This window comes from Haemaphysalis longicornis, unplaced genomic scaffold, assembly GCF_048455015.1.
Source record: "Haemaphysalis longicornis isolate Haplotype H1 unplaced genomic scaffold, Haemaphysalis longicornis Haplotype H1 scaffold_1, whole genome shotgun sequence".
In the NCBI taxonomy this organism is placed as follows: Eukaryota; Metazoa; Arthropoda; class Arachnida; order Ixodida; family Ixodidae; genus Haemaphysalis; species Haemaphysalis longicornis.
The window spans coordinates 215,200,855-215,214,501 of NW_027526203.1; the positions used below are offsets into that span (position 1 = coordinate 215,200,855).

General features: G+C 48.6%; 1 protein-coding gene across 1 annotated transcript in view; it reads right to left on the reverse strand.

The window, feature by feature from the left end:
• The window catches only part of Megf8 (multiple EGF like domains 8), a 286,005-nt gene that overhangs the window by 48,714 nt on the left and 223,644 nt on the right, over positions 1 to 13,647 (reverse strand). The window contains exons 30-32 of the mRNA XM_077673228.1: positions 11,030 to 11,294; positions 9,249 to 9,426; positions 4,531 to 4,738 (exon numbers count right to left, since the gene is read on the reverse strand). Of these exons, the coding sequence (XP_077529354.1) occupies positions 4,531 to 4,738; positions 9,249 to 9,426; positions 11,030 to 11,294 (651 nt within the window). The remainder of the gene's footprint in view (positions 1 to 4,530; positions 4,739 to 9,248; positions 9,427 to 11,029; positions 11,295 to 13,647) is intronic.

Below are 13,647 nucleotides of genomic sequence, written 5' to 3' on the forward strand. Positions count from 1 at the left end.
TCAATTTTCGAGCTTTTGGAGCAGCCTGGCGCAGGAAAGCAGGTTTGTACCAAAAGTGCGCAATATGCGCAGCTGTCTCACCCCTGGGTGAAGTCGGAGAGATTTTGTATATCTTGATACTTTGCATTTTTTTTTCACAGCCATTCTTTAAAATCTTGCTGTATTTTCTACAGTCTAGTGTATATTTTATATTATATTATATCATACCTGCTGAATAAATACACCATTAAGGAGCACATTTACTGAACTGATTTCTCATGTAACATATTTTATTATCAACCTAACGTCTTTGGTAGAAAACAAAAATTTTGTCGCAACTGAAGATAACTTTTTTTTTCTGACAGTAGAAAGCTTGATCCTTGCCCGTTTCGCCAAAAAACTGGCACACCTATCAAATGATATGATACCATAATCATTTTTTAACATTTTTCAGCAGTAGCAACAGCTGCACAAAAGTTCCCTTTTTATCTCCGCTGCCATATTTTTTCAAATCACTGGTGTTTGAGCTCCCACGCCCTATCCATGCAATGCTCAAAATAGCAGCCGCATGGTGTCAAAACCTTAAGCAAAGCTACACAACGTAGCAGCACATATATGGATAACTAGCTCCAACAGATGCCAGACGACCACAAATATTGTGCACCACAGTGCACCACAAGCACCACTCAAGTGGCATACAACGTTTGAAGGAGCCCCTAAAACTTCATTTCTGCAAAGGTTTTGTTAACCTGGAAATTTTTACTGTACTATAAAGGAATAATGTGGAACACTAGAGTGACTACAAGTGCATGCAGGTAATGCCTCCTTGATTGAGAAAGTTCTAGATGGGCACTGATGTTGCTAATTGTCTGAACTGGACGTATCAGAGTGGAGAAATAGGTTTCACATAAAACACGCAGAAACTTCCCCATTAGGTTTTTCTTCTGTCCCTTCAAAAAGGCGCACAAGAGCCCTATGAACAAAAATAGATTGTTTCGGTGTTGGTGAACTGAACATTTTGTTGGATTTTCAAGACTAAGTTCACGCTACAGCTTCCAGTAGTAATGTGTCCAGTTGAGTTCACAGCAGAAGGAATAACATGCTATAATTGAGGGCAGCACCCAGAGTGAAAGATGGCCAATTTCTCATTTTCCAGTAAAACTTCAATAAAAAGCTATGATTGCATTTTTCTGAAGAAGTTGGTGAAGATGCATAATTGCCAAGGTCGAATTTTCGTTGGCATTTCAATAATAACTATCTAAAAAAAAAATTACATACATGCATAAAAAGCCAAAAGCAAGTTACACTACTGTATGAAATACCCCAAGTGTTTGTCCCCAAAATCATGTTTGGGGGAAAAATATTTTCTGCAAATTGTACAAGAAAAAAATATATCGAAGTTGGCTTTGCCACCAAGCACATTTGGCTTCATTGCGTGGCAGCCACCCTTTAATTGGTTTTCCCACACAATGCCGAAGCAATGCAAGAGCAAGCTGAAAAGTGCAAACATGCACGAAGCGTGCACGAGACAAGTAACACCCATATTCAGAATGAACTAAGCAAAGGTTGCATTAAATTATTGTCAGCAGCTACAAGGGACAGAGGTTCATGAACACTGAGCGATTACGGTACTTCTATCGCTTAAAGATTACACTAGCACGCAAAACTTTAAGGTAGTGATGCTGTACGCAATCTTCACGACCATCATGAAGGTTTAAGTCCATGATTGCAGCCGACTTGCTTCTTCTTCACTGCCACAACAACCTTTACTGCATCATTGTTACTATAAGTGTGAGCTTCCTTCATTTTTTTTTTTTTGAAGTGATAGTCATTGCACATCACCTTGGAGGGGTGTACCGCTATGACATGCCTTTCTCCCTTTGAGCAAGTTTTGCCGCAATTACGGCTAACACTGTTTTTTTTTTTTTTTTTTTTTTTTTTTTTGGGGGGGGGGGGGGGGGGGTCAATCTTGGCCAATCTCCCTAAGTGGGTATGCTTGGTTTGATAAATGTGCGCCGAGAGGCATGCACACATGAGCGCTCGGCATTTTTTTGGTTTTTTAACTGCCGGGCGATCACCGCAATCCTGGCCTATCTCCTTGACAAACGTGCGCAGGGGACGCTGAACGGTCGTCACGAGCATGCGCACATTAGCACTAGGCATTTTTAAAATTTTGTTAACTGCCGGGTGGTCGCTGCGAGGCCTGTGCTCACGTGTGCGTGCTCACGTGCACGCACTCGGCAATTTCTTGGTATTTTTAACTGCGAACATGAAAAATTATGATTTGCTAAACAGCTTTGCTGTTAAAATTTAGGCCAGCAAGCAAATCGAAAATAATTTTTTTTTGCCAAGACGCAAATGATTTAAGCGGAAATAAATGAGACAAGCTAATTTCAAATTTAACAAGCAGCTACACATACACATTCTAGCCTAGCACACACGAGGAACCTGGCTACCGAAGAGGCTTCAGCGGAAAGCGATTGTGTGAGGACCCCAGTTGGTGATGGTGCTAAGATTGTGCACAGAGTTGTTACACCCACTGGCTATGCTAGCAGTGAAGGACCTTGCTGCAGCTACTGGCATGACCGTAGAAAGCACCTTGATTCACAGTACAGGGGAACTCTTACCTGTCAGCGTGCATTTTTTCCTTTAGATGAGAGAAAGAACAAGCGCTCCTTAACCCTTTGCGGTCCATTGTTGGGCCCTGCCTGAAAACGCAGCACGGCCGTAGCGGTCCACTGTCGGGGTACACCCAACTTGGGTGCTCAAGGTTAAATTTCGCAGTTTTTCTCAATGCGATGTGCCCGTATTCTTTGTATACATGATGTGCCATCTCTTGAGGGATGAGTGGACTTTTTTGAATTTTTCTGCTTTTTGCACTAGGGTACAGCACAATGCTTGGCGTGGGCATTCTGGATTCCAGAGTGTTTTCATGTGCACGCTGCTCGATGAGAAGCATGGCCCCTTTCTCATCGCGTGCGTTCTACAGTGGTGCACCTAGCGAAAGCGATGATGGTTTCAGTGAGGAAGAGAATTGCGTGCCTCCATCGGTTAGTGATGACAGTGATTCGACAGAAGCGAGTGATGAAGACCACGACGGCGGTAGAGACAGCACCATGCAGATCCTTACTCTGTGAGCTACACGTTTTATCGAAAGACAATGAAATGGTGGCGGAAGCTTTTTCCCTGGCATGGCATCTAGAGGTTTCCAGTGTCAATAGTTTTATTTGGGGGCGCACACAGCTGCGGAATCATGGCGAGAAAAGCAGTGAAGCCTGCAGTACCGCCGCAACCTCATCCAACAGCTGGTGGGGCTCGCCAGCGGGGCCCGTCTGCACGTATGGAGTGCGAGGAAATTCTAGATGGGACAAGCCATTTCATCTACAAGCTTCCAGGCCGAAGCAGCAAGGACTGTGCTGTTGGTAGCGATAGAAAAACAAAAGGAGGCAGGACGGAAACTTTTTCTGCAAACAACACTGGCCTGCAACCAGGAGAATGCTTCGAGCGGTTTCACACGCTGCTCAAATATCGATGAAGGAGTTGCAAGCAGAATGCAAGAGAAAAAAATAAATTACACCATCTTCCCACGTGGGAACCCTGAGGGGATGCAAAGCCGTGCAATCTGGATCAGCTACTCGCCGCTGGCATTTCGAAGCGGCTTCTCGTTCACGAAGCGAGGAATCCGCTGTTCGACACTGCCATTTACGTTCAGCGTCACGAGCTCTCCTCTGTGCAGCCTTGTCTTCGGAGGTGCTCGCGGTTCTGACAGTGTGCTGGCTGGCGCTAGTTGAAGGTGTGCCAGCCAGTTCGCTGACGGAATCGTTGGCGTCCATTTCCAGTCATCGAACGGCGCAGTACCGAAGAAGCAACTGAGCGGAGTGCAGATCGGGTTTATTAGCAGAGCAGGTGGTGTGGAGAGGAGGAGCAGCGTGCACTAGCACACAGGTGGTGCGGAGAGGAGGAGGGGAGAGAGTGGTGTTATCACAGGTGGTGTGGAGAAGAGGAGAGGTGCGGACGCCGGACGACGGAGGGTCGACTAAGAGATGCTTTGCATCTAATAAATAACCCGCAAGTTTTTGTTGCACAGTTTGTGTTTTTCTTTGCGGTGCCAGAAACTGGCAAAATAGTTGCGGACTGGAATGCCCCTAAAGTGGGTAAAAGTTCCGGACTGCAAAGGGTCAATGACAACATTCAGAAAGTTTACTGGTTGCTTTGCTTTATTTGCCCTGTCCCATTCTGAACCTTTTTATTTCCATTGCGCACAAGTGTGTGAACAGTGCCCTGCTGCTCACCGAAATTTTCGGCTCTCATATTTATGCCTGTCTAAAAAGAACTCCGTTCATCATGAACGAACGCTTCATACAAGTTAACTGAAAGGTTTGAACGTTAAACATTTGCAATAGCTTCCTGATCATTCGTGTTCAGCTGTTTTCAGAAACAATGCAACACAATCAGTAGCATCACACCATACAGCCAGCATGAGCTCTGGTCGCCAGACACGCATGGCAACAGTGCACGTGCAGCAGCAGCTCCCCCCCCCCCCCCCCTCACCTTGGTGTGGTTGTGACACTTGGTGCAGACATCCAGGTGGTCGGGACCAGCGCAGTCACTGTGGCCATTGCAGTGGCACAGCGTGGAGCAGTTGCGTCCCACGTAGCCAAAGTGGCATCGGCACTCGTTGGGCCGCACGCAGTGGCCCTGGTCGCAGCCTTCCGGGCACACGGGCTCGCACATGGGGCTCCCAGCACCACCGCCACCACTGCAGCACCGTTCACGAGGCCTTCTGAGCATTGTGAGATGCTCACACTGCTCCCAAAGTAAAACTTCAATTTTCTGCTTATAACTATAAGCGGAAAGACTGCAGTGACGACTCTCATTACGACGCATGCATCACGGCACTGCGCACAGTGCGGTGAAGCTGCATTTCAGGGCAAAATTTCCATATTACCCGCAATCCAATTTCACGCCGTGGTTGTGATAAGCTGCAGCGCCACAGAGAAAGCAATTGTGACAAGTTACACAGTGGTAAACCTTTCGGAGCCTAGAGTTTCTCTATATAGCTCCTGCAGAAAGGAACTTCAAGGCAGCCTGCCAAAGTGCACCACGTCGTGGATGACAGCTCAAAAAAATGAGTCTGTACTGCTCCCCGTGAAAAGCGACTGGCATCTCCCTGTTGTCACTGATTTTGTGGCTCTACTAGGGAGCAGTTTCAGCGCAGTGCTACCTTTTGGAGCAGGATGGCACAGAAAAAACTGCCACACTTCCCTCCCAATGCCTAGATCTCCGCGTTCGAATCTTCTTCTTTTCTTTCTTTTTTTTTGCTTTTGTTTTTGTTTCCATCGCGATCGCATACGCGGCTACACGGTTCTCGTTGCCGACGGCGCGCATCGATGACCGGCGTGCCGCTCGCTCCCGTTTGACTTCGGCGCCACGGCGCGCAACCGCGGCGGAGAGGAAGCAGACGGCGCAAGCGACGCGCCTCCGTTGCCATAGCAACGCGGCGCATGCGCAGAGAGCAGTGGGGGTGAGATCAAGTGCGAAACATCGCCCACGCGAGAGGCACGATCAAATGCAGAGCATTTCCGGGGGCGCACGACGTTAAGCAGTTTGCGTTACGTTAAAGGAGCCATGAAGAGAAAACACACGTTTTGTTCATTCGAAAGATTGCCTCGTTAGAACCATACTGACACCACTTTGAACACAAACTTCGCGCAAATAAGCTACATAATTAGGAAAAAAGGGAATGACCATGCGACCCACCAGCTCATTTCCCGCAACAGAACCTATGATGTCACACGAGAATGCTCTGCGATTGGCGGAGGCCGGCAAAAGCAAACGCAAGTTCGGCAGGGCTTATCAGTTTGCATAGTGAGCTATATACCCATTAAACATACTGCACATTCCTTTTACGACACTAAGAAATGTGGAGTAAACGGTTGAAGTTCCGAATAAACACGCAAGCATGTACGCCAATGCGTACGAAACTACCGCCAGCCGAACTCGACATCTCGCCGTCGCCACCGTCGCGCAGACGAATTTTCTGGTTCGAGGCTCTTCGGGGCCAACGAACTGTCCCAGCACGCACAGCCGCGACCTTGCTTGGTGTCGTAATCCCTTCACAGGATGTTGGCCGTCATATCGCCAACCAGCAAAGGTAAAAATAGGAAAGAGGGGAGTAAGGAACAGCAAAAAGCGACGAGATAGTGCCAGTCGTCGCAGAAGTTACGAATGGTGTTGGCTTGCTGCTATTGTTACAAGCTCGTTTCCAGTTTACAACCACTGAAAACTTCAGTTTGTTCGAGTACTTTACAATGAAATTTCGTTGCTGCGTTTTGAAATGCCCATGTAGTACGGGCAAATCGTCGAGGAAGTGCGACATCTCCGCCGGTGAGGAGATCTCCTTTCATGTGCTGCCCAACGACGAACCTCGGCGAAGCAAGTGGCTACGTTTTGTGAACTTTGCAAACGGAGGAGAAAGAGAGCTAAAGTACGAGTGTGCTCGCTTCATTTCCGAGGAAGTGATTACGGCAGGGACCCTTACGTTAGCTCACTCCTGGGACATGCTGGTGCTCGTCGCCGACTTCGTCAAATCGCCGTTAAAGCGCTCCGACCTTAGGGGAAAAAATGCCGTACACACCGCGCAATGATGCTCGTATCTTTCTGGTCGAAGCAGAGAGCTCGCGCGAACGGCTTTCCATACACGACACCGGCCAACTGGCATAAGTGATACTGCTACTGAAATTGAACTATTATTAACCGTAATAAAAATACGGCACATATGTACCAGTCTGTATTCGTCCGTCGCGACAGGGCTGACGAGGTAGCGGTGCCGACGGCTGGGCGTTCCGTCTGTTGTGGCTATCGCGGAATGGTCGTTTTCCGGTCCATCCGCATATCCCACAACTCCTGCCGCTCGTGCACTTAGAAGCATTGAGCGTTCAAGTGGTGTGAGGTTGTTAAATGCAAGCCCGAGCTTCTCGGCGAGAGTTTTGCTCTCCGAATCAGGCGATTCCATGACTAGGGCTGCGGGTGCACTAGGTTTTACTAGTATTTTTAAAATGGCCGCCGACTCGGTTTCGGCACGAGTTCCGGTTCCTCTTTGATTCCCGCGTGTGGGTGCTATATGGAGTGGACATACTAAGTATCTGTTTCATGGACCGGCTCGGCACGAGTTCCGGTTCCTCTTTGATTCCCGCGTGTGGGTGCTATATGGAGTGGACATACTAAGTATCTGTTTCATGGACCGGCTCGTATGACGCCATTGTTCACGTCACGAAATGTGCAATTTAGCGGGAGATTTAAAATTTTGGCTTACATTGCCTTATTTCTCAGTGAATAAAGCATCATTTGCTTCCGGGAAAGCGCTTGGGGTACTATGAAACACCTAATCTTTCGAATAAAACAAACTTTTGTTTTCTCTTCATGGCTCCTTTAATGTTGTTGCACTTGTGGCAACTGCTGACGAGAGAGCGCGGTGATGAGTGCGTTCCAGCCTCGCCGACACCCGCCTTTATCATGCCACGATCGCGCCACGCGCCCGCGATGCTGACGTCACGATCACGCCACAGATGTTGTTGATCCTGCGACGCGCGCGCCCCCACCTGTTCGGCGTGAACCGACCACGGACAGAGCGTGCGATGCGAGCGGAGAGTAGGCGAGGAGGAGCGGGGCTGACGAGAGAGCGCGGCGATGAGTGCGTTCCAGCCTCGCCGACACCTGCCTTTATCACGCCACGATTGCACCGAGAGGGCGCACCTGCGAGCGATGCGGACTACTACGGACGCCTAGAACGGGTGACATCGTGAGTTAAAGAAATGCTCTGAATTTAAAAGCCAACCAATGCAGCGTGGTGCAGATGGCACAGCACTTCCACCCCTGAATATGCTTCACCTCAGCTTCCCTCTTTGTAAGCAAGCAGTGATGGCCAATCTTTCATCCATGCCAGTACAATCTTTTAACAGTGGCCTTACAAGCCTACTACAAGTGAGACAGCCCAGCACACTAGTACGTCCACAGTTTGTATAGCACATCTGTTGCCTGTGGTGGAATCAAAAGGGGGGGGGGGGAGGAGGAGGAGGAGGTAATAGCAGTCATTTCTACAATCACCTTTGAGATTAGTGTACCCCTTCCTTCTTAACTCTTTCACTGCCGAGTTCACCTTATATGTGGTCTTCACTCTAGCTTTTTTTTTTTTTTTCCCCAGGTTCGTTCGGCGGAATTTTGAGGCTCGTAATGCAGTACGAAGCTCTGCAGGGCATGTAAGCAGTTTAATCAAGATTACCTTATCTAACCAAAATGTTGCCCAGGAATACAAAAGAGTTAACGCTTAAATATTTACACAAGTAATTAGGATGTCCAGGGGTTTGGAAAACAATTTTTAGTTTGATATTTTTCAAAGAATGCACCACTCAAAGTGGCACCTTGCAGCTAACACGTAGATAATGAGCCTTCCTTTGCTGCTTTAGTCGCATCTGACTCGCCAAGGCTAACATGGCCGGGCTGCTGAGATAAGCCGGAGCGACGCAGTGAAGAAACATGGGCTCCATCTGTTGTCGAAAATTTACCCGACCCAATTTATGCATTAAGTGGCTTTTAAATTCACACCGTAACACATCCGCAATATTCCTTTTACATGAGTTGTCTCGGGAGTGGCAGGGAGTTCGGTAAGAAGGCAACACAAGCATACTTGGGCATGGCAGGGAGTGTGTGTGTGTGTAGGTGCCCCAGTTATTTCGGGAGTGGCAGTGAAAGGGTTAAGAGGTCAGTCCGGATCTGCTTGTCCCATATGCCACCAATGGGTCGTCGCCTCCAAAGTCACTAGCATACACAAGTAACATGACCACGGCCCAGAGCTGTTGCAAAGTGGAAATAAAAGAACCCTCTGCGTGGTTGACTAATATGACCTATGTTTGACCTATGATAATTCTGGCCTGCTGTAAGCACCCACTTTTGCCCCCAAGGGCACCAGCCCAAACGTTAACATGGCACTATCTCTTTACAAGTGTCAAGGACACATGCATCTAATCAGCAACCTTCACAGCCCAATAACTTCACGCAGCAATACTCTCGCTCTATTATAACCCTCATCCGCACATGCGTGAATGCTATAAGTGGTCACAAAACAACAGCATATGACAGGGCACTGGTTAAACGTTTTGCCGGCCACTCCTCTATGGACACAATGAACAGAGTTTTCCCTTGTGCAAGCCTCTCAAACCAGCACTTATGCGGACAGGCTCGCTGGAAATGGACCTCTACCAGATACACACCTGCTAATGGCGTAGCCCTGTTTGCAGATGCACTCAAAGCCGTCAGCAGTGTCCACGCACTCCTCCCTCTCAGCGTCGCACGTATGGTGTCCATTGGTGCATTCATTCTCCGGAGGCCGCACAAAGTAGTACCAGTCTACTTCGCTTCCCAACGTCTGAAGCCACTGGGACACGTTGCCTGAAAAGAGAATTAGGCCGGCCAATTTGCACAAATTCCAGCTCCGAGCTTGGAAAGTGTGCGCACGAACCCTGGACTTGAAACGTTTTCTTTGAAGTGAAGAGAAATCACGCTCTGTTCCTTGTGAAAGACAGTGGCATTTCGCCCTTTTCTCTACCTTGAAGATGGCAAATAAATAACAGGATGCACTGCATGAGGGGAAGTGGCATTTTGTCCCAGCCCCCACTAGCGTAGAGAACAGAATGAAAAGCAGGACCCTGATCTTGTTCCTCATGAAAGACATCTCATGTGATGGAATCAGGATGATGGCCGTGATCTTTGAGACAAAGGCGTGCATGCAAATACACCCATGCAAATGCACAGAAAAATGGAGATTTCCTGTGCAGAAAATGGCAGATGGAGAATGGAGACATCATCATCAGCATGGTTCGTCACTGCTAAACTAATTTTGTTTACAACCATAGTGAATTCAGCATGCCACGACCCCTGTGACCGCTAAAAGGCCTGAACAGCAAAAAGTGCTTTCCACGCAAAAAGTGTGCTGCACACGCTCCGGCAGTGCCGCAAAGCCACGGCCACACTACCCATGATCGTAACACCATGACCATACCCCCCGCATGACGTGTAACGCACTGAGTGGTGCCAACATAGCTTTCGCTGCAATCATGAACTGATGAAAGCAGCTGTAACTACAAGTCATCACTGTTTGCCAGGATGGAACGCCTGTCAAACACAAAGTTGTACACGAAGAAAAGGAGCTGATATTGTGGGCAAAACTTGCGTTAGAAATTGTCACCCGCATTGCAATAAATGATGCAATCATTAAATATTTGCGGCAATAAGTAAGTCCAAACCTGCTTACGCAGCCCCAGCAGGCATTTTGGCTTCTCTCAATGCTTTGAATCCGCCTTGGGCCCATCCCTCACAATCTGCACAAATAATCAGGCCCCGTCTACACTGTGTCCACAATTAGCATTGGCAGATGCTGGTAACACTATATAGACAACAATAAGTTTCCTTTTTGTCCTCACCAAAGTGCTTGCAAGCCTCTCCTGGTTGGTGGTGCATTCTAGAGCTTCTGAAGCATTCCTGCCCCTACTTTAGGAACAAAGCAGTGTGCCTAGGGTGCCTTTCCCATGTGCATGGTCGCCTGCTCTTCTACTCGATAGCACGCCGTTCACTGGCAATTTTTTAAATGAATAGGCACAAGTTTTTATTTTCTTCTGCTTGTAAAGGAGGTTCTGGTATGCACACGTGACGTGTGAGGACATCGTTGAATCAGAAGTGCGGTAAATAATTGCTCAGTTAAATTGCAAAAAGAATTACTACATTTTCACTTTGGCAAAGGTCAGGAAATAATTAAAAAAAAAAAGTCACATCATAAATTTCATTAAAGGAAGTTTCACTACATTGCGGCTTGATTGCATTTGCAACAACATACCTAGTACGAGAACAATATTGTTACTATCAACTCAAGCCAGGCGTTGCAAGTGCCATACTACTCTTTAGTTTCGAGATGAGACTTTTTTTACTTGGGAACTGCTTCCTCTGTGGGGCAAGGTGCTGCAACTTCTTTCTTCCCTTTGTGCGTGGTCCCACTCACCAGGCAGTGGGTGGCCGTGCAGGAAGACGGAGGCTGGACCGCAGGAGCCCCCCGTGGGTCCCCGGTGTCCCCCGCGCATGCAGAGGCCCCGGCCGTTGGCTCCCGGGGCACGCAGGCCACACCAGCCGCACTCGGGGTCCCGCAGGCAGTGGGCCGCCTGGCCCCGGGCGTGGCAGGGCACCCCGCACGCACCCGCGCCCCCGCCCAGCACCTGGCCGCACGAGGCACCCTCGCACCGCAGCCCCACGTAGCTGGGCGTCATGCACTGCACCCGGGGCAGAAGAAGTGGGGGAAAGAAACGCTGGCGGCAAGGTCCCCAAACAACTGCTCGAACGGGGGACAACGGCTGCATATTCAATCGGTCAGGCTCGACAGGGATTTTTCTCTTCAAATGAGCCTTAGTACTCATGCAGGCAGGAGTGGTACTGTTTTTTCTTTCCTACAACTGTGCACCTCATCACTAACAGCCCCGTCTTCTTGTAACGAGGCTGTGCAATGCTTCGTGCGTACGTGTGAAGTCAGAAACAACGGCTGTAATTGTTTCAACCATGCTGTTTATTCATATGGTGTCCTCAAGCAGCTTTATGAGACCATTCCTGCATACCCACTACAAAGCCGAAGGCTTCACACAGAATGGAGGAAGACAAACCCAGCCAAGAAAGGCGAGGCAAATGGAAGAAACACCTAGTTCTGTACTGCACCCGAGATGGCTACTACTGTATTTACTCGCATAATCCTCGCACTTTTTTTTCGGAAAAGTCAATGCGAAGGTAGGGGTGCGAGAATTATGCGGGAAAAAAAAAAAAATCCGGTGCACAGTGTTGCCAATTTGCCTTCTGCCAGTCCCGCTAAATGTAGCGGTCGTTTTTTGTACATGTAAGCTCAGTGTTGCCAACAGCAGCTATTTCTTTTTATTTTTGTCATTCCCAACGTAAATAGTCTCCCGTCGATCAGCGATCATGAAATTGCCGCCTTTGCTTTCTGGCGCGCGCTCTATCTCGTCGTCGTCATGTGCGTGCCCTACTCCAGTAACGCACGTTGAAGTCGGTGACGCCGAAGTGCCTGCCTGCGGCGCGGTGGCCGTGTTCGATCGCGTACTCTATCGCTTTCAATTTGAAAGCGGCAGTGTAGCTGGCGTTCTTCCCCATGGCGAAGCGGCACTAAGCACAAAACAAAGAGATCAAAAAGTTCTCAAAATGGCAGCGAGCTATCCACCACTCACGCGAGTGACTCACTGACTGCTGCTGCTCAACGACGGGACCACGACGGCGCACGACAGCGGGCTGCGCGAACGCCGTCTAGTTGAGCACACGCGAAACCGGCTCAAGGACAGTGTGAGTAGCGTGTTAGGGCGCCTGTTAGGGAGTAGCCATGCAGGTTGTTAGCATTGTTAGGGTGCCTGGATGGCCTTGGATACACAGCGCTCTCCGCCAAACGGAGAGGCGGCGGGGGAGGGCGCGCGTTGGAGAGCGCGTGCACCATGCGGGTTTCGCGAGCAGGCAACTTTCGCCGCTGCAAAGTTGGGGGTGCGAGGATTATGCGAGGAACCAAAAAATTCAAGTTTTGGTGGCTCACATTAGGGGTGCGAGGATTACGCGAGTGCGAGGATTACGCGAGTAAATACGGTAATAGCATTGCCATCTTCATTTTCCGTGCTAGTCTAGGGAATCTTGGGAATGGCAAGACAGGTTGGCTCGTTGCCCACATGAGACTTGCATATCTTGCTAAGAACATTGGTCACAGTCTGGTGTGGCATAGTGGCAGGTGTACTACAGTTAAACCTCGATATAACGAATTCGTACTTGCGGGCGAAAATTTCGTTAAATCGAGAATTTCGTAAAATCGAGGTTTCGATTTTACAGTTAATTTAACTAGGGATGGGCGAATATAGATTTTGAGGTTCGAAGTGAATTCGAAGCGAATAGTGATTTGGTCGAATAATTTCGAATCGAATAGTTCGAATAGTGCACACTGCAAATCACAAAGACAAATGAGCAACTTGTGACCTGACTAATGTACACAATTTTTTCTAATAATTAGAACTCACGTAGGCACAGCATTGTGTAAAATATTTATGTTTTACAGTTGAACATTTATTGAACAGTTGAACATTTATTGCAAAATCTTACACACAGCTTTCCTTTGCTGTATTCACAAGTTTTCATGAAGAAATGCCTGTTGCGCCACATGCTCTACGTGCAGCAGTTTCCGCCGGCTGCTCCTTCACAAGTTTAAGTGCCGCCTAGAAACTTGCAGTATTGTAGCCACTAGTATCCTCGGCCGTAGCCAAGCAAAGCGCAAGTGGCTGGCCGCCATTTTGAATAGGCTCGCTTAGTGCGGCGTACTGCCGCACTGAGCGAGCCTATTCAAGATGGCGGCATGCCTATTAAAAATGGGGGCCTGTACAAGTCTGCTGGCTTGGTGCCGCTATGTTCGGAGCAGTGTCGTTTCGGTGCCGCCTTTTTTTTAACCTAAAGTGTGCTGGCGGCCGAGAGCTTCGTCGAACCTCTAGGCAAGGCAGCAACTCGGCAGTGCCGGCACTGATAATAGAAATGTCCGCGTTGGTGGGTCTTGTGCCAAGCCTGGGGTAACTCTCGGAAAGCTTGACCGAAAAGCTT